The sequence below is a fragment of the Macaca nemestrina genome, chromosome 7, assembly GCF_043159975.1.
Source record: "Macaca nemestrina isolate mMacNem1 chromosome 7, mMacNem.hap1, whole genome shotgun sequence".
In the NCBI taxonomy this organism is placed as follows: domain Eukaryota; kingdom Metazoa; phylum Chordata; class Mammalia; order Primates; family Cercopithecidae; genus Macaca; species Macaca nemestrina.
Genome location: NC_092131.1, coordinates 49493082 through 49520134, shown reverse-complemented (window position 1 = coordinate 49520134; position 27053 = coordinate 49493082). Strand labels below are relative to the sequence as shown.

At 38.3% G+C, this 27053-nt stretch overlaps 1 protein-coding gene across 13 annotated transcripts in view; it reads left to right on the top strand.

The window, feature by feature from the left end:
- Positions 1 to 12988, top strand: part of LOC105473617 (KIAA0586 ortholog) — a 123548-nt gene extending 110560 nt beyond the window's left edge. For 6 of the 13 annotated variants that reach the window (XR_982355.2, XM_011727479.2, XM_071100100.1 and 3 more), the window contains 2 exons: positions 5217 to 5282; positions 12648 to 12988. Coding sequence is in view for 10 of the 13 variants with exons in the window: in XM_011727479.2 (XP_011725781.2) it covers positions 5217 to 5282; positions 12648 to 12799 (218 nt within the window). In the remaining 3 variants the exon portion in view is untranslated. Of the gene's footprint in view, positions 1 to 2064; positions 2675 to 5216; positions 5283 to 8693; positions 8781 to 12647 lie in introns of those variants that run through there. The other 7 variants (XM_071100102.1, XM_071100101.1, XM_011727480.3 and 4 more) reach the window with 5 other exon arrangements.
- Positions 12989 to 27053: the final 14065 nt, after the last annotated feature.

The window sequence follows — 27053 nt, the reverse complement described above, 5'->3', positions numbered from 1 at the left end:
TTTCACAAATACAGTACACTTGTGCAAGCAGTATCCAGCTCAAGAAATTGAACACTGCCAAACCCCAAAGGCCCTCATGCTTCCTTTCACCCCAGCCACAGTCTGCACTCCCACAAGCGTAAAGCCACTATTCTAACAACCTAGCTTAGCTTCCTTGTTTGCACTTCACATAAATGAAATCATACGGTATGTATGGCTTCTTTCACCAGGCAAACCTATTGTAGTTTTTAAGGTTCTTTTAGTTTTTAAACTATTATGGCATGCTTTTATAAAGAATGATCTGAGAGGAATTTGTTTTAGTAGCTGTTTCACAGGCTGTTCAACTAACAGGAAGTGAGTTGTAGATAAAGTTGTCTATTAAAACATAGAGTCTCTCAGTTCTCAACCAAATTTTAATGCTGGAATGTCCCTCTAGACATTCTTGCCCCTAAAAGGCAGGCACTCTCTCTGTCATAACACCAACAGGAATACAGTCAAGTACTTAAATGCCTTTTAATGAGCTTTAATAATTGAATGTACATTACTCACTTAATTGTGATTTGCATTCAGGATAGGTGGGTCATCTATTTTCTGAATTAACTGTCAACTTCTTGGCAGTGGGATATATACTTTTATGCTGCCAGGATCCTATTTCTGAAAATGCTATTATTTAAGAGAGTTGGTATACCTACTAGAGCCAATGAGTAACTTAATTTGGAGGATATGGCCAGGTTATTTAACAAGTACTAACTTCTTTTTTATATATTTTTAAGTACCCTAATAATTTATTGGATTTTTAATTTTTTTTTTAGTGAACTCAAATTAGTATAAAAATGCAGCTATTCTGACTGTTACTAATTTTAGATGTCTCCTTATTAGGTTTTGTTTTAAATTCTGGACATCATCCCTTTAAAAATTTGTGTTGTTTTGTGGGTTAAAAAATTCACATTTTGGGGGGCTTTATCTTTATATCCTTGTTTTGCCGTTAACAGCCCTATAGTTTTATGCTGTTTTCTTAGATAATCCATAAAGAATTTGTTTAAAATAATACTATAAAGATTTACAGATGTAAGTATTGCTATACCAGTGACTCTTACTGAAAATAGCATTAAAGAGTCAGAAGGTAAGCTTTCAAGCCCACAATAATTTTTTTTAATATAAGAGTATAACTATTATAAAGCCCAAATTTCTATTTTTTAAAAATACCAATTTTTACAAATGTTATTTTATTCTAGATTCAGGGGGTACATGTGCATGTTTATTGCATGGATATATTGGTATATTGCTTACTTGTGGGGATTGTACCCATTCTAATGTACCCATTACTCAAATAGTAACATTGTACTTGATAGGTTATTTTTCAACCCTGCCCCCTCTTCCCCACCTTTTGGAGTTTTCATTGTCTGTTATTTCCATCCATATGTCCATGTGTATCCATTATTTAGCTCCCACTTACAAGTGAGAATATGTGGTAATGGATTTTCTGCTTCTCAGTTAGTTCACTTAGGTTAGTGGCCTCCAGGCTCCATCTATGTTTCTGGAAAGGACATGATTTCATTCTTTTTTATGGCTGTGTAGTATTCCTTGAAAAATACTAATTTTTGAAAAGCTTCTACACTAACTATAACATGGCTTACTTTCAATTGGCACCAGATATAGCAATAATATTTTGAATGATTATTTGAAATAAAAAGCTAAAATATTGAAATAAGGGGGAGTATTTGGAAAAGGCACAGTATGTACAAGTAGTGCAATCCCAGTACCCACTGTGTGCCTTCAATTAAAGGTTTTTCAGCCAGTATTCCTGCTTTTCCAGGCTGGAATTCTATTTCCAAATCTAAGATCACTTGTTCTTTATTTTGTAGTATCTTCAAACATTTAAGTAACAGTTAACAAGTCAGCTTTTAGTGGTAAAGATAAAAATATCAATTATATTTATAGTTAATATATAACTCAATTTCTAGTCAGCATTGCTCATTCAAAATTTCCATAGAAATGTTAATGGAAATTTATATATCAAATAATTCCAAATTTTTCCTTCTCTTCTTTTGACTTCAATACCAGTATTATGTGTTTTTTTTTCAGTTTTGATCAGCAGGATAAAGAATTGTAAGAACAAACAAACTTGAGAAGCAGTTTTCAAGTTGTATTGATCTAGTTGTAGACCATGTTTGCTACTTTAATCATCAACTGCAGAGCACAATACTCACCCTTCCAGTAAACCCCGTAAATCAACAAGAGAGAATTATGAAGCCACTACTTGTTCTAAGAATAAAAGTGGTCAACTCTGATATTGTGATAGTGGCTTGTTTTTTTTTAACTGTTAAGAGTTATCACTGCAGAAGTCAAGATTCTCCCCCAGTTTTGACTGAGGAGAGTTTGTTTATGTCATAGTTACCATTTATGTACCCTTCCTTTATGTGGCATACTCTGCTAAAATCCTTTATAAACGCAATTAGGTAGGTAATATTCTTTCTATAAACAAGTGGTTCTTCAATGGAAGGGATCTCTGGGGTGGTATTGATACCTTTGTTTTCATGTTTATACTGTTTGTTCTTTGTAGAATTTGAAAGGGAGCTCTATTAAACTGGAGGGACCAAGCAGTAATAGTTTCTCTCCCTCTCTAACTCTTGGAAATTTAGAAACAGAGTGAGAAGTGAACACAGATAGCATTTAAATGTTAACATCATAGTAAGCACTTTTTTTTTTTTTTTTTTTTGAGAGGGAGTCTCGCTCTGTCGCCTATGCTGGAGTACAGTGGTTGCAATCTTGGCTCACTGCAAGCTAAGCCTCCCAGGTACACGCCATTCTCCTGCCTCAGCCTCCCGAGTGGCTGGGACTACAGGCACCCACCACCACGGCCGGCTAATTTTTTGTATTTTTAGTAAAGACGGGGTTTCACCATGTTAGTCAGGATGGTCTCGATCTCCTGACCTTGTGAGCCACCACTCCCGGCCCATAGTGAGCACTTTTAATACATTTAAAGATTTTTTTAAATCATATCGCAGTTAAGCTGGGCATGGTGACAGACACCTGTAGTTCTAGCTACTAGGAAGACTGAGGTGGCAGGATGGCAGGATCCCTTGAGCCCAGAAGGTCAAGGCTGCAGTGAGCTATGATTGTACTATTGCACTCCAGCCTGGGTAACAGAATGAGACCCCATTTATTTAAAAAACAAACAAACAAAACCTGTATTTTTGGTTGTATGTTCAATTTTGGTCTATTTGTGGATATCAAATATATGTAACTTGTATTTGTCCACACTCTTGTCCTTATAAAACTATGTAAGTTTTCTACAGTATAACAATAATAGTTTAACATGAATGTTTATCTCCAGTGAGCATGTATGGCCCAGCATAATGAAATGTGGAATGCTTATAAATTTACTCATTTAAATACCTTCTTATGAAAATCCACCCAATTTTTTTTTAATTTTTAGTGTAATTTTGTTTTAATTTTTAATTTTTGTGAGTACACAGTAGGTATATGTATTTATGGGTTACATGAGATATTTTGATACAGGCGTGCAGCGTGTAATAATCACATCAGGGTAAATGGAGTATGCATCTCCTTTGTGTTACAAACAATCCAATTATACTCAGTTATTTTAAAATGTGCAATTAAATTATTTTTTATTATAGTCACTCTGTTGTGCTAGCAAATTACTGGGCCAAATTCATTCTTTTTTTTTTTTTAAACCCATTAACCATTGCCACTTCCCTCCCACTCTCACTACCATTCCCAGCCTGTGGTAACCATCCTTCTACTGCCTATCTCCATGAGTTAAATTGTTTCTTCTCTTCTCTCTTCTCTTCTCTTCTCTTCTCTTCTCTTCTCTTCTCTTCTCTTCTCTTCTCTTCTCTTCTTTCTCTTCTCCTCTCCCCTCCCCTCCCCTCCTCTCCCCTCCCCTCCCCTCCTCTCCCCTCCCCTCTCCTGTCCTGTCCTCTCTTCTCTTTTCTTTTTCCAGTCTGGCTCTGTCATCCAGGCTGGTGTGCAGTGGCACCATCTTGGCTCACTGCAACCTCTGCCTCCTAGACTCAAGCCATCCTCCCACCTCAGCCTCCCAAGTAGCTGGGTCTACAGGCGCAAGCCACCACACCTATCTACTTCTTGTATTTTTTGTAGAGACTGGGTCTCACCGTGTTGCCCAGGCTGGTCTTGAATTCCTAAACTCAAGTGATCCACCCGTCTCAAACTCCCAAAGTGCTTGGATTACAGGCATGAGCCACCTCACCCGGCCTGTTTTTATTTTTTAGTTCCCACAAATAAATGAGAACCTTCAAAGTTTGTCTTTCTGTGTCTGGCTTATTTCACTAACATAATGACCTCCGGTTCTATACATATTGTTGCAAAAGACAGGATCTCATCCTTTTTTATGGCTGAATAACACTCTATTGTGTACATGTACCACCTGAAATTGTTGTGAAATAAATGAAGCTTAAGAGATAACTGATTTTTATCTTATAGAAAATTAGAAAAGAAATACTGATTATACAACGTTATAATTTTTTTCATATCACCCTACCCCAAGAATTTGTTTGAAATAAGTTATAGAAGGTTGTTAATTGACTATACTTCACAGCACAGATTAACAGCCTCAAAGCAGAGCCGTGCCCTTGGTATCCAGGGTATCTTTTTGGCCTGAGACTTATATGTGCTATAGGTTTCGCTCAGTTAACTTTCCGACTCTCTGGCCATAAAAAAAGAGTAAAACCTCAGCCTATTTTATCTCAGTACTAACAATTTGCTTTGGTATAATAGTGTATTGCTCTTCTGTGCTCCCTGACAGCTTTATGGGTTGTTTCCTATGATTGCATTGAGTAATATGCTCCAGGCTGGCCTAGGAAGAAGGGAGATTCTAAACCTCTTTTTGTAATTATTAAATTCTTACGTAAGAGAATCTGTGAAAACTTTTCACCTTGAAAGAAATGGCCCGTGAATTTCCTTTATTTAATACAAATTTCAGATTTTCTCATGACCCTTTGCTTCCCCCCTTCTCATCTGTGATGCATAAAGACAATAATCCATTAAAGTATTTTCTATTGATAGTCATTAAAATTCAGCTGTTTAACTTCCTTCTTTACATTAAGGCCACTAGATCAAACTTCTGTTTACCTGGTTTTATGAGAATAACGGTGGGAGTGCATTTGGTTTGTGTTCTTTTAGTGAATAGGAATGAATCATGATTATTTCTATGCTTAACTGATTTTCTTCTGAAAAAATAAATTTTTCTGTAGTTTCACCAGGTGATATGGATCAGACACAAAATGAGCTCAATCCGTACCTCACATGTGTATTTACAGGTAAGAGTTTTACTTTAAAAGTTCTTGAACTTGGAGCTGTTCAGATTTTTTCATTGCCTTACGATTCTTTCTCTCATAATAACACAGTAGAAATACTAATAGCAATTTTTAATTCTTCTGTAATATCTGTAAATTCACCCCAGGTTATAAACTCAGCTCTCCAAAAGGTGTAAGTTAGGGGACAGGAAAAAAAACCTATCTTTTGGCTTTGGAAAGTTTATAAAATGATGAATTAAAAGGCCGCAGGTGTGGTATTCAGCGCACTAAGGATAGGACTCGAGATAATTCCAGCTGGGGGAGGTTATTTGTTGGGACAGGACAGTGTTTAAACTTTGAAGTCATTTTAAACAAAGTGAAGCAGCTGGAACCTGGCATAAGAAGAAACAGACCTTTCACATTAACGATTGCTTTTTAGAGGAAAAAGAATTGGAGTTGTTTTTACAGGTGTCGGAACATTTATTCTTCCTATAAGAACTGCTTTGTTTTTACCTTAAATTATAAATTTTAAAATAAGCATTTGTCAACTCATTTGAAAAACAAAAAAAGTAATAGGATTCATATGCCTAAAAGATATTTTGGGATAAGATCATTGTAACATTTTAAGTTACCCTTTCTAAAACATGAGTAAGGAAAGAAATGTTTAATAGTGACTAATTCTGGAAAGCAGAAGTGAATAAAATATTGCATACTATACTTAACATCAAATGATAAGGCACCTTCTTCATCAAGACTTTCATTTATTCTCAGACACTGGGACTATGATGTTGCAAATCTGTACGACTGGGTTAAGTATGTGAGGAGAATTGAATACAGCAGCTGCTTACGCAGGGATTGGAGCAAGAGTGGATGAGCCCGGGGTGGACAGGAAAAATGCTTTAAGAACTCAATAAAACACAGCTGAAATACTATGACATTTTCACAGACAGCTGGGAAGCAACTGCATTGCTGGAACTCAGGGCTGATTTTAAAGACAAGATCTGGTCAGCGTGAATCTAAGCAAGCTGTTAGCAAAGAGAAACCACAGACTCTCTAGGTAGAAACAAATCAATTTGGTTCAGCAGTGATTTCTGGGTCCGCTGTTTGCCCAGCATCATGCTGAGGCTTTGTAGGATGCAGAGATAAATCAGACAAAGTCACTGTCCTAGTGGAGCACATCTTTAACAGAAACAACAGACTTACAAGTTAGTAACAATAATACAAGGTGATAAGGTCACAGATACTTATTGTGTACCTGCTGTACTAGTCACTCAGAACACAAAGACTGTCAGTTCCAGAGACTTCGCATGCTCTTAAGGAATGCATTGTCTGGTAGAAATGACAGATCCATAAATAATTACAGTGCAGTCTGGTAAGTGCTGCAATCAGAATAAGACAGCCACAATTAACAGGAGAGGAACTAATATTTCACCACTATCACTGGAAAAACAATTCAGAGAATGGAATCCTACCATTCATTACATAACTTATTACTTAGAATCAATTATAGTTTTTCTTTTACTTAGTTTTATAAATCTGACATCCAAAACCAGAAAATATAAAATTTTGTTATGAATTTTAAATATTTTTAAAGCAAAAAAATGGAATTTCAAATGTCAAAAACGTGTATTATGTCTCAGGAAGCTTCTAATGCATGGTCTGACTCCATGGCATGCCCCACTTAAATGCATGCCAGGTTAAATGACATACTGCAAACCCATGGAATCAAGGAATAGTCTTTTTTATAGACCTGAAAACAGCTGTTGAAACAATTACATCATAGAGTAATGACTTGACTGTGCAAATTTAAAAAGTCAAACTTGAAAAGCATCAAACTATATTTAATAGAGGTAGAAGATTTATATTTGCTTTCATGGTGATTTATTAAAATGTTACATCTTTTCTTTAAAAAAATTTAAATTTTTTTATGAATTTACCTTTTCGCCGGCTCACAGTAATCTAAGTGATGCTTTTTTAAATATTCCCAGTCTAAAGAGTTCTCTTACAAAATTCTAAAACTGTGATTTAGCTTGTGTAAATGAATACTTTAAATAAAAAGATTTCGGCCAGGCGCAGTGGCTCACACCTGTAATCCCAGCACTTTGGGAGGCCGAGGTGGGTGGATCACAGGGTCAGGAGTTTGACACCAGCCTGAACAACATGGTGAAACCCCGTCTCTACTAAAAATACAGTAATTAGCCGGGTGTGGTGGCGCATGCCAGTAATCCAAGTTACTCAGGAGACTGAGGCAGGAGAATCGCTTGAACCTGGGAGGTGGAGGTTGCAGTGAGCCGAGATCACGCCATTGCACTCCAGCCTGGGTGACAGAGCGATATTCCATCTCAAAAAAAAAAAATTCCCAAAATGTACATTAGCAAATACCTTTATATAAGACGGTACATTGTATTGCTATAACTTCTTGATTAAAACAGTTAACTAGAGTTTAAAGTAGCATAACTATTTGGAGGCCTCCCAGAGTGCACTCTCTCTTTCCCCACTCCCTTTTTTTTTTCTTAATTGTATTTCAATGAAACATTCTTATTCCTCCTTCTAAAGCAGAGTACCATTTGCAGCCCACCCTGAGCCTCATTGCCTTTTAGATAGTGGCTTCCAATTACATAAAAGTAAGAGCTGATCTGTTTGAGTGCTTTCTATGTTCCAGCACTATACAAACACTTTGTAATGTATTATCTCGCTGAATCCTCATAAAAACCTCTGAAGTTGGTACTCATATTTTTTTTATAGTTGAGAAAACTGGAGTTCAGAGAAGTTACATAACTTTTTCAGTCTCTTATTATTTTCTATCCCTCTTACCTTTTACCTATTTTTCTTTACAGTACTTATCACTTCCTGTTATATTTGATGTTTATTTCCTTACTTGTCATTCATCCCCTAAACCCAACAGAATGTGCGGCCGGTGAGGTTGGACCCTTTGTTTTCTTCACTGCTGTATTCTCCAGAGTCTAGAACAGTACCAGGCACATAGTAGGTGCACAATTGATATCTGTTGGATGGATGAATGAGTTCGGCTCTGCCCTGTTCCAGAATCCATTCTCTTAATCCCCTCTGCCTTTTACTCCTTCCCACACAGAAGCCTCACACCAGCAGTCTGGGTGGGGCCATTCCTAAGTGACCTGATTTGGACCCTACTCTTGACCTGTCATAAAGAGACGTGTTCTTAAAACTTCATCCCTGCTCCCAAGTTTGTTGGCGTTCTTACTACTGCCTAGTCAGTCAACCAAATCTGTCATTTCAGAGTGAAACTTGGTTCTTTATAAGTACTAAGTCTCCATCCAAAATATCTTGACCCTATTTCCACTGCTGAGGACCATTAGTTCTTCCATGGACTATTTTTATAGATCCGTCTCCTCTCTCTCTTTATCTTCCACACAGCTATTAGTGTGATTTTTTACCTTTTTTTTTAACTTTTATTTTGGGTTTGGGGGTACATGTGAAGAAGGTTTCCTGTATAGGTAAACTTGGGCCACGGGGGTTTGTCATACAGATTATTCCATCACCCAGGTATTAAGCTTAGTACCCAATAGTTATTTTTTCTGCTCCTCTTCTTCCTCTTACCCTCCAACCTCAAGTAGATCCCAGTGTTTGTTGTTTCCTTCTTTGTGTTCATGAGTTCTCATCATTTAGCTCCCACTTATGAGTGAGAACGTGCAGTATTTGGTTTTCTATTCCTGTATTAGTTTGCTAAGGATGATAGCTTCCAGCTTTATCCATGTTCCTGCAAAAGACATGATCTTGTTCTTTTTTATGGCTGCATGGTATTCCATGGTATATATGTACCACATTTTCTTTATCCAGTTTGTCATTCAGGGACATTTAGGTTGATTCCATGCCTTTGCTGTTGTGAATAGTGCTGCAGTGAACATTTGCGTATATGTGTCTTTATGTTTGACTGATTTATATTCCTCTGGGTATAAACCCAGTAATGGAATTGCTGGGTCGAATGGTAGTTCTGCTTTTAGCTCTTTGAGGAATACATCATATTACTTTCCATAATGGTTGAACTAATTTACACTCCTACCAAGTGAATGAGTGTTCCCTTTTCTCTGCAATCTCACCAGCATCTGTTATTTTTTGGCCTTTTAATAATACCCATTCTGACTGGTATGAGATGGTATCTCATTGTGGTTTTGATTTGCATTTCTCTAATGAGCAATGATATTAAGCTTTTATTCATATGCTTGCTGGCTTCATGTATGTCTTCTTTTGAAAAGTGTCTGTGTCCTTTTGGGTTGTTTTTCTCTTATAAATTTGTTTAAGTTCCTGGTAGATGCTGGATATTAGACCATACATTTGCTCAAATTATTCCTCTGTTCAAAATCTTTTGTGACTCCTTACTGCTTTTACAGGACTTGGCCCTGGCCTTGCGTTATAGCCTCATCTCACCATTCCTCCTATCTGAACAATATTTGATATCAGAATACTCAGAGTTCCCTTAACACATTAACTTTATCTTGACTTTATTTTGTTGTTCTTGTTTCCTTCATTGCCTTCCCACCATCTTTTCAGACCCAACTCAATGGCTACCTTCCACTTCCTTTAAACTAAGGATTCCTATACATGTTTATCTCCCCTACTAGGTGATGAACTTCTTGAGGATGAGGACTCTGTCTTCTTCATCTGCATATGCTCTTAGCTCCATACATGCAGAAGATTCATATAGATGTTTAGTTAGTGCATATATGCTTTTGGAGAAGCCCACCTTAACGTCTCTGGGCCTCAATTGCCTTGTCTGTTTCCCAGATTTACTGTTAGGATCAGATTATATGATGGGGAAAATGTATTTACAAAATTTGAATTGTTATACAAATATAAGGCAATAATTGCAAGAAATGCTTATAGTGATTGAATTCAGTATGTTCCTTGAGACTTGGAAACTTCTAGGAGATCCCCCCACCCTAAAAAGTTATAGCTCTAGTTACAGCATTGAGCAATTTAATCAGTAATTTCATGCACAAAGTAGAAAAAGAAGGTATATACAAAGTGGTTTTGTGAAATTAAATAACAGAGAAAAGAGTATTTGGTATCACTGTTGTTTTTGGCAGATGCATAACTCAAGGAATGGAGTTTTTCTTAATAATAATTAGAAGGTAACATTAAGTTGTTTGTATGAGTGGAAAATTAATTTGCTCTAGAACTTAGTTATATCCAGTGTTAGTTTTTACTTTATTGATGAGGTGAGCTCTGATATTGGCTGCTTCCCTGAGTTATTTTGTGTATTCTGCATCATGGCTTTGTAAAATATAAGAATATTTAAATATTATATATTATTAATGCTTATGTCCTATATACATTTTTAAGGCCAGGCATGGTGACTCACATCTGTAATGTCAGCACTTTGAGGGGCTGAAGAAGGGGGATCACTTGAGACCAGGGAGTTTGAGACAAAGGAGTTTAAGACCAGCCAGGGCAACATAGGGAGACCCTCCCTTTACAAAAAATTTTGTTAAATTAACCAGGCATGGTGGTGCATACCTATGGTCCTAACTACTTGTGAGGCTGAGGTGGAAGGATCACTTGAGCCTACAAGGTTGAAGCTGCAGTGAGCCATGATCATGCCACTGCACTCCAGCCTAGGTGACAGAGCAAGAACCTGTCTCAAAAAAAAAAAAAAAAAAAGATTAAAAAAAATAGTTTTTAGTGTCTATTCATTTCATTTTTATTATATCCTGACAAACTGAAAAGACTAAAGTCTTTTCCTATTTAAAATATTTATTCTATTTAAATTCACGTAAAACTTGCTTTCTTTTTAAATACTATGGTATTATAGTTTGTGATATTGCTGTAATGATGCCAAATCTTCCTCTCCCTTTTTATAAAAAAATGAAATTGATACAAGTAACAAAAAACGAATGGTATAGTATTTAAAATAGTCTTTGTTAAATTTCCTTATATGAAAGGAATTTTCCTTTTATAAGTATTCTAATCTTGGACAGCTGTGATTGAGTCATCATTAAAATCTCCAGAACTGTCTAATTGTACTGTGGCCCCTATACAAATTTAATGAAAGATTCTATGTTATTACTGTAGAAACTACTTGAAAAACATAAAGGGATTTTAGAAAAATTACTATGACTCTTTCTTGTCTGAAATATGTCTTTTAGATTGTTTAAGGTAATTTATTGTTAAGGTATTTATTATTCTTATGTCTATGGTAAATCCATGAAATTTTAAATGGGCATTTTTGTTTGTTTGTTTCAAATAATACCAAGTTGACAGTCTTTATATTCTTAGGCATTGTGCTTTAAACTTACAGGGGTGAATTCGGGTATAGGCAGATACATACACTTAACGTAGTCAACTTTGAATTTTTTACATATTAATGAATTATTCATCCCAAACTGCCTGCCCTCTACCACCAGCCAGCTTTCATATTAGACATTATAATATTACTCTCAACCCATGGAATGGGAACTTTTTTTCATATTTCATTAAATGTAGAGATAATGTCTGCTTTACAGTAGAGAGAGAAGTCTATTTTACAGAGAAAAACGCTTTCCAAAGTCAAGTGTCAATAATACTTGGATGACCACTGCAGTATGTTTTTCCTCTGACATTGCTAACCTTATATCACTTCTGTTAACTAATAGCATAACACCCTTAGGCACTCAGTAAATCACTATTAATGGCATGCTCTTGAGTCCATTTTTTAGGAATAGGAGGAAGAGCAAAGTGCCTTGGCAACCTTTGACTTCAAATGCCTTTTACATGACTCATGTCTTACCTCTTTAAAAACAAAAACAAAAGAAAACAAAAAACACGTTCTTGTGCTAACCACAAACCTTTAATTTCTGGCTATTATAGTGTTTTATTGCTCTCCTAGCTATTTACTTAATGGTAATAGTAGTAATAATGGCCATCTTTTAGTGGTAATGGGAGCGCTTAGTTTCTGACCACTTACTGAGTGCTAAGCTCTGTTGTTGAGCTCTTCACTGACACTATTTTATCCTCACTATACTGTGCAAGGTAGGTACTATTATCCCATTTAACATATGGGAAACTGAACTTTTGAATGGTAAAATAACTTGCTGACAGCCACACAGCCAGCAAGAAGTTAATTCTGGATTTCAGAGACTAGGCCCTTAACCCTACTTGATCTTACTTAGCATTTATCATTTGTATCACAACTTTTAGTTTATATACTCTTGAAATGTTGTCTCTGACTGATTAGGAGTGATGGTAGAAAGGAGGAAGGTGTATTTTACCTCTCTGACAAGTTCGAGCACCGTGGGACAAGAGATTCCCTCATATGCAATACTTATTTGGAATCCATCCCCCATCCCTCCCCCCGCCATATTATTTCACAAAGTATAAAGCACGTGAATACTCAGGATATGCATGTTGAGCTGAATGAACTTGTCCTTTGTGCAGGTGGGAAAGCAATGCCACTCTCCGCTTCACAGATGCCCCCTGCCAAGGTGTCCATGACGCTGCCCTCAGTGAACCTCGAGGATTGCTCTCAGTCTCTGAGCATCAGCACGATGCAGGAGGACGTGGAGTCTTCGGGGGCAGATACCTTCTGAACGGGAAGGGACAGCCAGCACAGTGTTTATGCCACTGATTTTAAAGTCATTTTACCTTCGCTTAAAACCGTCTCTCAGACTGTTCGGTTTTTGAGCATATTCTGAAAAAAAACATTTCCAATTTTTTTAAATAAAATGAAAAGCATAATTTGGGTATTTAAAGTTTTTAAATAAAATAAGTATAAGTCATCATAAGTCTGACTGTGAGTTGTTTCTTAGAATCCTGAGATAGCACAGAGTAGTGGAGAAGGCATGGCTTTCGACATCTAGGCATTTAATCTATAGGTGTAATTATCTATGTATTTATAAAATTAGGTAGTTCAAGGTTATTCATTCTGACATTTTTATAACAGCAAATAGAAAAAAATTAAATGTCTATCAATAATAGACTGGTTTTAAAGTGGTGGTACATCAGTACAATGGGATACTATGTATTACAAAAAAAGACTTTAAAAAGTTTATGTATTGATATGGAATAATCTCTCAGATGCACTATTAAAGTGAAAAAGCCATGTGCGAAATAGTGTGTGAACTATGCAATTGTTGAAATTATTTAAAATGGGGTGGGGAGGAATTCAGATGTATGGTATGTCACATATTCTTACATTTGTTTGCTTATAAATGTATTATAGAAACAAGAAACTGCTAAGTTTGTCTCCAGGGAGGAGAATTGTTGGCTGGGTCATAGGAGAGGCTAAGTGATAGGAATCAAGGATAATCGCGGTTACTATGTATTTGAACTTCAGTTGTGATAGAAAAAAATTATCAGTGAGATTAATTTTTATATGTCTTATGTATACCATATAAACCTTTATAAACCTGTGAAACATGTAACTCTATTAACTTTTGCAACATAAATACCTAAAATTAAAGGAAAATAAAAAGCATTGCTTTGTAATCAGATACATGTAGGTTCTAATCCCAATTTCTGTAACTCCTTGCTCTGTGATAGGGGCCAGCAAAGCCCCTTTTTATCAGCTGTTTCAGGTTAATGGGTTTAATACTTATTTTTGCAGAATAATGGGCATTAGTGATTGTGTGTGGAGATGGGGTTGGGTAGTGCCCAGCACAGTGCTTGATACCATGTCAGTGCTCACTAGATGGTGATGTTCTTATTATCTTGAGGGATTTCAGTACTGTATAGTACAGGGTATAAGCGCATGAAAAGACAGGCAGCCTAGCACTAGTGAAAAAAATTTACCTCCCGGAAAAATCATTTTCTGTCACAACTGAATTTCAAACACACAGTAATTATAGTCATCCTTGACTTTTTCAGCCTTTTTGTAGGTTGCTAAGTGGGTCTCAGCACTGGCAGCACATTAGAACCTCTGGGAGCTTTAAAAAATACTAATGCCTGGGCCTTGTACCAAGGGATTTCAATTTAATTGATCTTGGATGGGGTCCAGGCATTGGTATTTAAAAAAAAAAGACCTTTTCAGGTAATTTTAATGGGCACTCAAGGCTGAGAATTACTGAAGAGCAATTTAGAATTCCTTTAACTTCTAGTAGGGGCCATTGCCTGGGGATTTTTTTTCTCACTGAACATAGAAGCTGCAAGAATCTGTGGAAAATCAGAAATGTGTCAGCCTTCTACATGCACTTCCTCACAGCTTCTCTCAGGTATTTGGTTACTGGAATGTTTTAGGTTTCACTTTAGAACACATTTTCTTTGATATGGCCCTTTGGACAGACAGTTCTGCTTATAATAGTTTCCTTTAAACAAGTGGAAGAAATGCTGCTCTGTGGATTTTAATTTGTTTTTGATACTCATCTACAAGTCTCTGGGCAAGGTGAAAGCTGGTGAAATGTTGCCTAGTGCTGCTTCATTTTAAACGTGACACCCTAACCCCCAACCTTGGTTTCTGGTTTTCATAGTTTTTTCTGCCTTGGAAGGATATTAGCAAAATCTTATTTTAGCTAAAGCATTTTTTATTTAAAGGTGTTGGTAGATTTTTCTCTCTAACCATAGAAAGCCTGCCTTTTCTAACTTTAGGGTAGAATTGTAATCTTGGATTTATTCTACTCCTTGTGCACTTGAGCTTTTTTAAAAAAAAAATTAGTGTCCGATTGAATTTCGCTCTTGTTGCCCAGGCTGGAGTGCAATGGCACAATCTTGGCTCACCGCAACCTTTGCCTCCTGGGTTCAAGCGATTCTCCTGCTTCCGCCTCCTGAGTAGCTGGGATTACAGGCGTGCGCCACCACGCCCAGCTAATTTTGTATTTTTAGTAGAGACGTGGTTTCTCCGTGTTGGTCAGGCTGGTCTCAAACTCCCAACCTCAGGTGATCTGCCTGCCTCAGCCTCCCAAAGTGCTGGGATTACAGGCGTGAGCCACCAAGCCCAGCATTCATCAGTATTTTGCTTTATAGGATTATTTCTGTTCAGGGTTACTCCTGTACACATTCCTCTGCCAACCACTTCAAATCCTTTTGGAATAAGACTATATATGTAAAAACAAACTAAATGGCACTTTTGATTTTATAAGCTTTAAAATTTTTATTTTATATTTAATTTTACAATTTCCAACTTCTGGAATAAACTATTTATGAGGCATGCTATTAAGAGGTAGACTATCAAGATCAAGGCTGTTAATATTGCTGGGCTATGACTGGGCACGCTGGCTCATGCCTGTAATCCCAAGACTTTGGGAGGCTGAGGGCAGATCACTTGAGCTCAGGAGTTTGAGACCAGCCTGGGCAACATGGCGAAACCCATCTCTACCAAAAATACAAAAAATTAGCTGGGCATGGTTGCACACACCTGTAGCCCTAGCTACTCAAGAGGGTGAGGTGAGAGGATTGCTTGAGCCCAGGATGTCAAGACTGTAGTGAGCCGTGATTGTGCCCCTGCATTCCAGCTTGGGTGACAGAATGAGACCATGTCTCAAAACAACAACAACAACAACAACAACAAAAACCAACGCTGAGCTAATATGCCTTAACACTAGGCTAACATGTGTTTAAAATGTTCCTTTCTGCTAGGCGCAGGTGGCTCACACCTGTAATCCCAGCACTTTGGGAGACTGAGGCAGGTAGATCACCCAAAGTCAGGAGTTCAAGACCAGCCTGGTCAACATGGTGAAACGCCGTCTCTACTAAAAATACAAAAATCAGCCAGGCATGGTGGTGCGCGCCTGTAATCCCAGCTACTTGGGAGGCTGAGGCAGGAGAATCACTTCAACCCAGGAGGCAGAGGTGGCAATGAGCTGAGACTGCACCACTTCACTCCAGCCTGGGCAACAGAGTAAGGCTCTGTCTCAAAAAAAAAAATAAAAAATAAAATGTTCCTTTGGTTTAAATCCTAAATTCGCTCTTTGTATACTTTAATAGAATCTTGAATAAATATATTTATTCTTAGAAGATTATTTCAATATGTTTCTTATTACTTACAAGTTTCTGATTCCTTAATAACTCTTTAAAATGTTAACATATATCTTTAGATTTTTTATTGTTTTTCTATTAACTCAAAACATTTTAAAAATAAGTAAAGTAGCATTTTTAAGTTCATAGTGTATTACCACCCCCAATCAAAAAATAATTCTATAACTGGCTGGGCGCAGTGGTTCACGTCTGTAATCCCAGCAGTTTGGGAGGCCGAGGCGGGTGGGTCACCTGAAGTCAGGAGTTCGAGGCCAACCTGGCCAACATGGTGAAACCCCGTCTCTACCAAAAATACAAAAGTTAGCTAGGTGTTGTGGCATGTGCCTGTAGTCCCAGCTACTTGGGAGGCTGAGACAGGAGAATTGCTTGAACCCAGGAGGTGGAGGTTGCAGTGAGCTGAGACTGCACCACTGCACTCCAGCCTGGGTGACAGAGCGAGACTCTCAAAGAAAAAAAAATTATTATTATATAATTGAAATATACTTATCTTTTGAAAGATGTCCTGATACTGTGGTATTTCCTTATATATGAGTAACTTGAACAATAATGAAGAGTACAGTCCTTAATATTTCTGTGCTGTTACTAAGAGAAAACTCACTGAAGCATTCTTTTCTGTCATATATCCGTATGTGCATCTGTTTAACAAACATGAAGTATGAAGGACGTGGGGTGTACAGTGCGGCGTGGATCCTCAGGGGGAGGCTGGGCAGTCACCTCAGGATGTCATTCCTGCTTTTGGTCATACGCCTCTCCTGGAGGACAGAGATTAACCACAAGAAATTGTCTCTCCCTAATATGGAATCATCATTTGATCATTAAACATCAGTTGCACAGTAGTTTTAAGACTATTAGAAATGCAGTAGAGAAAAGCAAACTTTCTAATGAGAAATCTGATCATTATAGTTTAGGGAATTTCATGAAGGCAGTGTTTTTATTTGACCTAGGTAGGAGAATGGGGGGTAGACTGACAAACCTTTGAGAGTCATCAGCCTGTGTCTGTAATCTTTTTAAAATATTTTTTCTTCTTGTCCTGAAGTGTTTACCTAGAAACAATAGGAAATATTAGCCAGAGTACAGATGCCCCTTTATGAGGCCTGTAAATATTGTAAAGCTTTGATGGCCCAGTAATTACCAAGACAGCAAGCAAATCGGAGCTCTTTTTCTGGGTCTTTATAGTATAAATAGTCACATTTATAATTTCAGCCATAGTGAGGAATAAGTTATTGATACATCTCTGGAATTCAGGGACCCCTAACCAAAGTTAAAAATCCTCAAGCAGTTCAATACACTCCTACCATCTCCTGGGAGGTCACTCCTACGAGACTTCTGAAGAGACCCAAATGATGAGACTGAACAGGACTTAAGATCTTCAAAGGGTAATCCCAGCACTTTGGGAGGCCGAGACGGGCGGATCACGAGGTCAGGAGATCGAGACCATCCTGGGTAACACAGTGAAACCCCGTCTCTACTAAAAATACAAAAACTTAGCCGGGCGAGGTGGCAGGCGCCTGTAGTCCCAGCTACTCGGGAGGCTGAGGCAGGAGAATGGCGTGAACCTGGGAGGCAGAGCTTGCAGTGAGCTGAGATCCGGCCACTGCACTCCAGCCTGGGTGACAGAGCGAGACTCCGTCTCAAAAAAAAAAAAAAAAAAAAAAAAAAGATCTTCAAAGGAGCTGGGAAGGAGTCTATCTACCAGGAATACATGCTCCCCGGGAGTAGTTCTCAGTATACATAGAGGTCACAGATAAAGAACAGGCCCACTGGCCCCATAATTAATATGATGTATATGTGAAGAGTTAAAAGTGTATGTCTTTTTCCCAGAATTATGATGACAAACTATTTGAGTTGGCATCTTGTATCCTGCTTTTCCTGAGCATGGACATTTTTCTATTTTTTACAAGGTGTTACATTATGAGTAAATATGTAAATTGTAATATCAGAGGTATTTCTATCATCAGGATAGTTATATGGGATTGCTTGTCAAGCTTGGTAAGTATTTTTATTTCCTTTGCTCACATTCCCCAATAGTCGGACAGGTTATAAAAGTACCATGGACACTCGAGATAATTTAAAAATGTGATTGGGTTGACTTTTCTCTCCAGATAAAATATTGACTGTGTGTAGTTCTATGTAATTAAAACAACAGCCTGAGTAACTGAGTCTAGACATATTTGTGGTATGCTCTAAAGTATACAGATATTCAGATCTTAAAGTTGGTGGGATTGTTTGCTAGCATTAAGCAGAAGTATTCCTATGATTTGAGTGTTGTCTGAAGATAGAAATGGATAACAGGTCCAGCAAGAGGCAGGTTAGCAGATGAAGCTATGGTCTCTCATTCTTAAAAACAAGGTAGTGGAAACGTATTTTGCTTCAAAAAAGGGAGGGGAAAAAATGAAGAAAAGTACAGTCATAGAAAAGGAAAGCAATAGCTTTTAGTTACACATACCAATTTTACACAGGAGTCAGTTCATTTGATTGGGTATAACAAAAAGATCTGGTTTTGTTTTTTGTTTCTGTTTTTTCATTGTCTTGGGTGTAATTTGCACTTACAAAGTTGTCTGCTTGATCTGAAGATCTCAGGTAAGTTGTGTGCCTTGAAACCAGCTTCTGGAGGCTTGTTGGTTAGCCTCAACTTGTGGTCACTCATGGGAGTAGAAGTCCATTCGTCTTAGTTGAAAGTTCATTTTCAATATGACATATGTAACTGTGGGTCAGTTGTAGCTGTTGTCAAGAGGACCTGAAGTAGCTCCTTCCAATAACGTTCTAATGCATTTTTGTGTCTGTGTCAATTAGCATTTTCTGTAGGACAAACCACCCCAAACTAAGTAGCATAAAACAATCATTTATTTACTTATGATTTTGGGGATGAGCAATTTGGGCTCGGCTCAACTACGACAACTTTGCTTTGCTCCACATGATGTTGTCTGATCCTCACACATGCATTTACACTTAATTGATAGTTGATGGCCTCACTCACATATCTAGTGGTTGCTGGCTGTTGGCAGGGAAATGGAGGTAACTGGGTCATGTGTCTCTCATTATCCAAGAGGCTAGCCCAAGCTCATTTATGTGATGTTGATCTGAGAGTTCCTATGAGCAGTAAGAGAGGGCAAGCTTCAGTATGCAAGCAGCCTTCAAGCCTCTGCTTGTGTCATATTGCTAATGTTTTGTTGCCCAAGCTAAGTCATGTGTCCAAGCCCAGATTCAAATAGTAGATAATTAGACTCCATTTCTTGGTGGGTAGATCTGTAAAGTCGCATGCTAGGGAGCATGCATATGGGATGGGAAGAATCTGTGGCCATTTTTGCAACTTAACAAACATTGATTTCTCTTCTAGTGGAACTGGTCACTAAGCTCGAATTGATATAAAGGTTTGAATGATGTCTCCTTTAGAAAGGCGGTTTGTACATACTGGGCACAAAACCATATACTAATGAACTTCTGACAATATTTAGCTAAATCTGCATGTGACAAAAAATAGTTCTTGGTAGAGTTATTCCTAACCACATAGGGCATGCTATAAATGATGTCCTAGAGAGAAAATCTGTATGAGCTCTGAGAAGGTAGTCTTGTGGCCATTAACACTAGTGGCAAAACATTAGGCTAAGGCAGATTAGGGATTTTTGATACTTTAGACTTGGAGTCAGCACATTTTCTCAGTAAAAGGCCAGAGAGTAAATATTCTTGGCTTTGAAGGCCACATGTGGTCTCTGTCACATAGTCCATATCCCTCTTTGTTTTTTCTACAAACTTTTAAAATATGTAAGAAACATTTTTTAGCTCATGGACCGCATGAAAAGACTTCAGGCCAGATTTGGCCCATGGGGTATAGTGTGCCAGCCCCTGATTGGGACAGCTTTTGTTTCAGTGCCTCCATTTGTTCTTTTTTACCTTTCCTGAATGGAGAGTACAGTTTTTGCATTCGGAGAGAAATTCTGCAGAGTCCTATAGGACTGTTATGATGAAATGAGTTCCACAGTCACTGAAAAGAAGTAGGAATTCCCTGTATTGGGAACACAAAGTCTAGCAATGTTTTCTTTCTGAAACATCCGTAGATTTTTTTTTCTTTTTTTTTTTTTTAGACACAGTCTTGCTCTGTCACCCAGGCTGGAGTGCAGTGGCACAATCTCGGCTCACTTCAACCTCCGCCTCCCAGTTTCAAGCAATTCTCTTGCCTCAGCCTCCCAAGTAACTGGGATTACAGGCGCCCACCACCACACCTGGCTGATTTTTGTATTTTCAGTAGAGACGGGGTTTCACCATGTTGGTCAGGCTGGTCTCAAACTCCTGACCTCAAGTGATCTACCTGCCTCAGCCTCCCAAAGTGCTGGGATTGCAGGCGTGAGCCACCACACCTGGCACATCTGTAGCTTTTCATCAAGGAACAGGTTCTATCCCTCCTGATAACAGACTATTACTAATATATATTTACAGCTTAATGACCTGGATGGTTGTATAAAACTCATTTGTAAATGCTGAAAGGGCTTTGAGGAGTTACTGTATTTTGTTTTGCCTTTTCAGTTATAACTGGGTAATGTTAGTTATAGATGAGATATTATTCTACCACTTCCTGATCAAATTTTGATTTTTTTCATTATTTACCATGGAGCTTAATTTGATTCTTTCATGATGCAAAAAATCATGGGTCAAGTTAGCATCCATTTGATGGATCATGGCACTCCCAGGCCGCTGTCAGAGACTGCTAGCACCCAGCTTTATGAAGAAAATGTCCCTGTAATTGCCAATATTGTTTCTCAGAAGGCTGGATTGATTGTTATGAGCCAATTATAGCTTGTCTAAATTGAGCCAATTTTCCTTCCAAGTGGGGATAGATGTCAATTTGATGGAATTCTTTGTAGTTGGGGTAATAAAAGCTACTTGTTTAGCATTTGAGTTAGCAAAGGCATTGTCATTGGTTTTCAGTGTTGTAGTTTGTGAGTTTCTAACTTAACTGACACACATTTTTCATATTGAATAGCTTATAATGAATTTTCAATGTCTTTACCGTTTTTGGTAGTTTTAGTGTCTTTACCATTTTCGTTAAGAGTAACTTAAAAAGTAAAAATATCCACTTTGTTTCTGTAGTATCCCACAGTTATGAGCAATTCCAAATGCATATCTACTATCTATTTAGTGTTTACAATTTCTTCTTTGCCAAAGTGCAAGACCAAGTCAGAGGAATTCATTCATCCGCTTGGGCAGACTGAACATTAGCCCATGGAGCAGCTTTGATAGCTGCATGTTAGGTAGCGACGGTGTATTCTGTACAGAAAATGCCTTTGTTATTTTAAGGTAAGTCATCTACAAATACTGTTAAGTCAGAATTGACTAAGATTTGATCTGGGCATTCTTGTGTGTTTAGTTTTTGCTTTCTACTGAAAATATAATTTATATAGTAAAGTACTAATCAAGTGGAGAGCTCAATGAATTTCTACTTTTGTCTATATATACCTGTGTAACGTCTCCCAAGTAGAACTAGAACACTTCCTAGCAACCCAGAAGGTTCCCTTGTGCCCCTTTCCTAGTCAATACATACCCCTCTTCCCCTAGAAGTAACCACCTTTCTGACTTCTATCACCATCAGTTACTTTTGTTTATTTTTGAATTTCATGTAGGTAGAATTACAGAGTATGTACTCTTCTTTCTAGTTTCTTTTGTAAGTATAATATCTGTGATGTTCATATATATTTTTGTAGTTTTTTTTTTTTTTTTTTTTTTTTGAGATGGAGTTTGGCTCTTGTTGCCCAGGCTAGAGTGCAATGGCTTGATCTTGGCTCACTGCAACCTCCACCTCCTGGATTCAAGCGATTCTCCTGCCTCAGTCTCCTGAGTAGCTGGGATTACAGGTATGCACCACCACGCCCAGCTACTTTTGTATTTTTAGTAGAGATGGGGTTTCTCCATGTTGGTCAGCCTGGTCTCAAACTCCCGACCTCAGGTGATCTGCCTGCCTTGGCCTCCCAAAGTGCTGGGATTACAGGCGTGAGCCACCACACTCAGCCAGTTTGTTGTTTTTTATGGCTGTGTGGCATTCCATTGTGTGACTATAGCACAATTCATTAATTCATTCTACTGTTGATGGACATTTGGGGTCTTACCACTTTCTGTTATAAATAAAGCTGCTATGAATATTGTTGTACATTTATTTTAGTAGACAGATGGGCTGATTTGTTTTGGAGGCATTTCTAGGTAATAGGGTAGGCATGTGTTTAGTAGGAGCTAGGCATTCTTAATCTCCCAGGTGCCACAAAAGTCACGGATTCCTCCTTATATAGAAGAGGGAGTCAGTGGTGAGATTAAAATCTGAATGATGTGCAGTTGTGAGGTTGACAGTAGAAGGATTTCATCATCAGTGAGGCAGCTGACAGAGAAATGCTGAGTGCTGCCTAGAAGTAGCAGGGACTGCACAGCATGTGGAATGCAAAGAGCTGGTGCAGCAGTAAGTGCTAGTCAACCTGCTGCAGGAGCTGTGACCCCTGAGCTGCTTCCCCCGCCTGTGTAGGCAGGGAGAGTACATTGTAGCCACCAGACCGGGAGATTTGTTCAGAGAGCCAATACACTACTGGTGTGAAGCTTCTCTCAGCCGAATTAATGCTCCTGTTAGGCAGCTTTGTCTTTCCTCTGTTTGGCACAGTTAGGGATATACAAAGTATAGAGTTGCTGGGGGAGACCTTCAGAGAGGGGTAGACTTTTGCTGCCTTTTCATCCCATGCAAGGGAGTCTGTAATCTTGTCTTAGGAAGCTCTTATAAGGGCAATCCTGAGAAATTTTTTTTTCTTTTTTTTTTTTTTTTTTTTTTGAGACAAGGTTTGCTCTGTTGCCCAGGCTGGAGTGCAGTGGTGTGATCTCGGTTCACTAAAACCTCCACCTCTCGCATTCAAGCGATTCTCCCACCTCAGCCTCCTGAGGAGCTGGGACTACAGGTGCGTGCCACGATGCCCAGCTAATTTTTTGTATTTTTAGTACAGACAGCGTTTCACCATGTTGGCCAGGCTGGTCTCAAATTCCTGGCCTCAAGTGACCCGCCCTCCTTGGCCTCCCAAAGTGCTGAGATTACAGTGGCAAGCCACTGTGCCAGGCCCTGAAAATCTTAATTGTCTTTGATTTTGGGAGCTTAGATAAGATGAAATCGTTTTCATTCTAGAGGATAACAGAGAGTATCTGCCTACAGACCAATCATAACCAAAATCATTTCATTTCAAATTTTGTAGATCTTTTGAAATTATGTAGTTAGAAATTTTCAGGTAGAGTTGTAACTTTTCAGTTGACATTTTATGCCCCTTTTCTGCCAATTTCATTAAGAAATAATTGAAGTCTTATAGCAGGAGAACACAGCAATAAATTGTATAAGGGTGGATCTTCGTGGAGTATTTAGATCCTTAAGATCATTTACTTAGACATTGAGAAAAATATGAAGGTGATTTTATAGGTCCTCAAGTCTGATGATTTTTGCATATGAAACAAGCAAGCACTGATTCTCTTTAACTACTGGTTACTAAAATAAAGCTGCATGTTTACGTACTGCCATAAAACATTGACTCATGGAGGGGATGGAAGACAAGATAGTATTTGGGTAGGAAACACTGGGAATCTAAGAAGCATAATTCTATTGATTGCTCTGAGTTTTTAAACAAATCTATAGTCTTTCCCATTAGGTTTATTAATCAGAAATCTGAGCATTGCAAGGACTGGTACAAGTAGAAGTAGTCCTTGTTCTTAACAACAACAACAGCAGCAATAGAATGGGATTGGCCCCTGATATCTCTTTAGGTTTGTGTAAGTCTTGGGTAATTTAGACAGGAGTTTATAAGGATCAATCTGAATCTTAGTAGGTCAGCATAAGTAAGCACAGTTCTTAGCCTTTGGATGTGGTCCTTATTCTTAAGCTACAGTCCTAAGGTTTCAGTGGAATATTCAAGTTGTTTACCAAGGCCCTCTAGATTGGAAGGACATGAATCCTAAACTCTGTCCTTCCAGTATCAGCCAACTGTTGACATCTCTTTCAGGCTTCCAGGTGTTGCTTTGCAGTGGGTTCCCTGGATTTTCACCCAGCACATGTGCAGTTCACATAGTAGCTAAGAATTTGAGAGAGTCAGCATGCAGATATTGGGGAGCCCACGATCTGTAGCTGCCTTCTTTGTGTGATTTTCCTGCTCAATTTTCAGCCTTTCTGGGAGCTCTGGATGCTTGTTGTGACCTCTAAGCCCAGCAACACTGTCACTACTGCATGAGTGTGTCCTCCATGCATGCGGGCAATGGCAAGTGCCCTGGATAAATGTGGGTCTCACCAACTGTATTCCTCCTTTCAAAGTATAAATATTCTCAGTTTCTGCTTGCTTTTGATCATTCTCCAGTGCCTTCAAACAACTGGTTTTTATATTTTGTCCAGAGCTTATAACTGTTACTGGCAGGAGGGATAGTCTGGCATAAGGAATCTCACCATTCCTGGCAGCTGGAATAAAAGCAGCAGTAAAATGGTAAGGGAAAGAGAATCACGTTTTCATTTTTAAACATTCTTCTCCTTTCTTCTGTTTCCTCTGTCCATCACCAATCTTTCCACCACTGGCCCCGGCCTGAGAAGGCCTGGGAACTTCAGTAACAAGAGAGGAGCAGAATAGGATGTCACGATGAAGAGGTAGCTTAAGAATTTAGAGAATAAAGATGGTCTCCCACTGCCTGTAAACCTCTCATCAATGAGATCATGAAATACAAAAGGAGTGGTTCCAAATCTGGCTGTGGACCATTTATAAACTAAGATGCACAGGCACCAACTGGGCACGGTGGCTCACACCTATAATTCCAGCACTTTAGGAGGCTGAGGCAGGCAGATCATGAGGTCAGGAGTTTGATACCAGCCTGACCAACATGGTGAAACCCCGGCTCTACTAAAAATACAAAAATTAGCCAGGCATGATGGTGTGCACCTGTAATCCCAGCTACTCAGGAGGCTGAGGCAGGAGAATCGCTTGAACCTGGGAGGCAGAGGTCGCAGTGAGTCAAGATTATACCACTGCACTCCAGCCTGGGCAACACAGCGAGACTCCATCCCAAAAAAAAAAAAAAAAAAAAAGATACACAGGTCCCACTCCATACCCACCAAACCAACAGCTGGTGGGAGGGCCCAGGTGATTCTGATGGTTAGCTGGGATTGGGAACCATTACTAGAGGACAGGAAGCCTCACATGTTTCTTGAATGAACAAATGAGTGAATGCATATGCATAACTGGACAATGGTGAGATCATTCACATGGTAAAATTTCCTCCTCTTTCACAGGCTGGTTCTCATGTATGCCGGATTGTTGAGGACTTGTCTGAGAGCTGTGGAAAGTATCAGCTGAAGTGCATTTTGACACTGATATATGATGTCTTACTTCACAGGAAATAGTTCAGGAACAGCCAGGAAGTCTGAAGTCCATTGAGAATGTGTTAAATGCGAGGTGTCTGTGAGGTTTCTCAATCTTTCAACAGTCTTGAAATTTGTTTGTCGTTGTTCCAGTTTATATGCGCCTGAAAAAGGCCTTTTATTGTCTTGCATCTGTCACTTAAAGATATCCTCAACTCAGGAAACAAATCTCACTTATCTTTAGAAGTGTTTTACTTGGATCAAAAAGCAGCTGAATTCGAATGCTTTATGATACCTGAAAATAACACCCAGAGGTACAGTTCTAAAGTGACTTTGAAATCCTCCCCTTTTAATAAGAATCTTTCTCCTTTGGGAGGTAATTTTCTGAGGCAATAATCTGGTTCTTGGCGTTAAACTAAGATTCTTTTGTCATTATATGTTGTAAACAAAGCTCTTGCTTTTAAGATGAACATACATCAAGTTTCAGGAACTTGAAACTTCCCAATAACAAGAGGGGCATATAGTTCCCAATGAATTGACAGCCTCATTCTGTGGCTGAATTAAAGTCCTGTGGGTTAGGGCAGGGAGACTGTCCACAGAAGGGCTTATATGGGGGTGATGGAATGTGGTTCCCATTTTCCAAGCACTAAAGATGACAAGTTGTCCCCTAATAGAGTTTTAGAAAGTACATCATTGTATCATCACTTTCACTGCATGATTATTGCATTCACATTAATCCACAGAGAAAGCGTGTGTGTGTGTGTGTGTGTGTGTGTGTGTGTGTGTGTGTTGAGATTTTTCTCTTCTGAAGCACAGTCAATAAACATAGTTTTGGTTTTAGTTAGTTTTCCTTTTTCTTGCTACACATTTACATCTGGATTTTCTCTTTTAAAATACAACTTTCTCTGAAGCAGTGATGATGATTTTAAAGAAAAAGTGAACATCTAGTGCAAGGCCATAATCTTTTAATACACAGAAGGGTTTTTTTTTTTGATACTCATTAATGCTAATTGCATGCACTAATTTCTAGCCTTGTGAAATCACAAATTATATAAGTAGAGTTAGAATTGGCCCTTCTTTGCCACCTATTTTTCCAGTAGGAAAACAAGATAAGAGAACATCTATTTGGAAACTTTATTAACATATTTTCTTTTTTCATATTAGAGTTTTCTAAAGCTTTTGCCCAGTATTATTGTTTTATTTAATTATCCACCTAGGATGAGAATTAATTAAGATATAGAGAAGTGGAATGAGGCTGAAATGTGTCCTGGGTAACCAAAGAATTTTAAATGGATACTTTAAACTCAGATTACATTGTTCCTTTTCACATCTATATGAACATAAAGTTTCATGAAAGGGCCCTTAAATTTCCTGTTTTATGGGAGTCTTCCTTCATTCCCCTTTTTTTTCTTTTTCCCTTAGAATGTTAAATATCCTCCTCCTCTGGAGACTAAATTAGGTGCATCTTGAATTCATTTATTAGACAAGAAATCTTTTTTCTTCCCCAGAAGCCATCAGTACCCTTTATATTT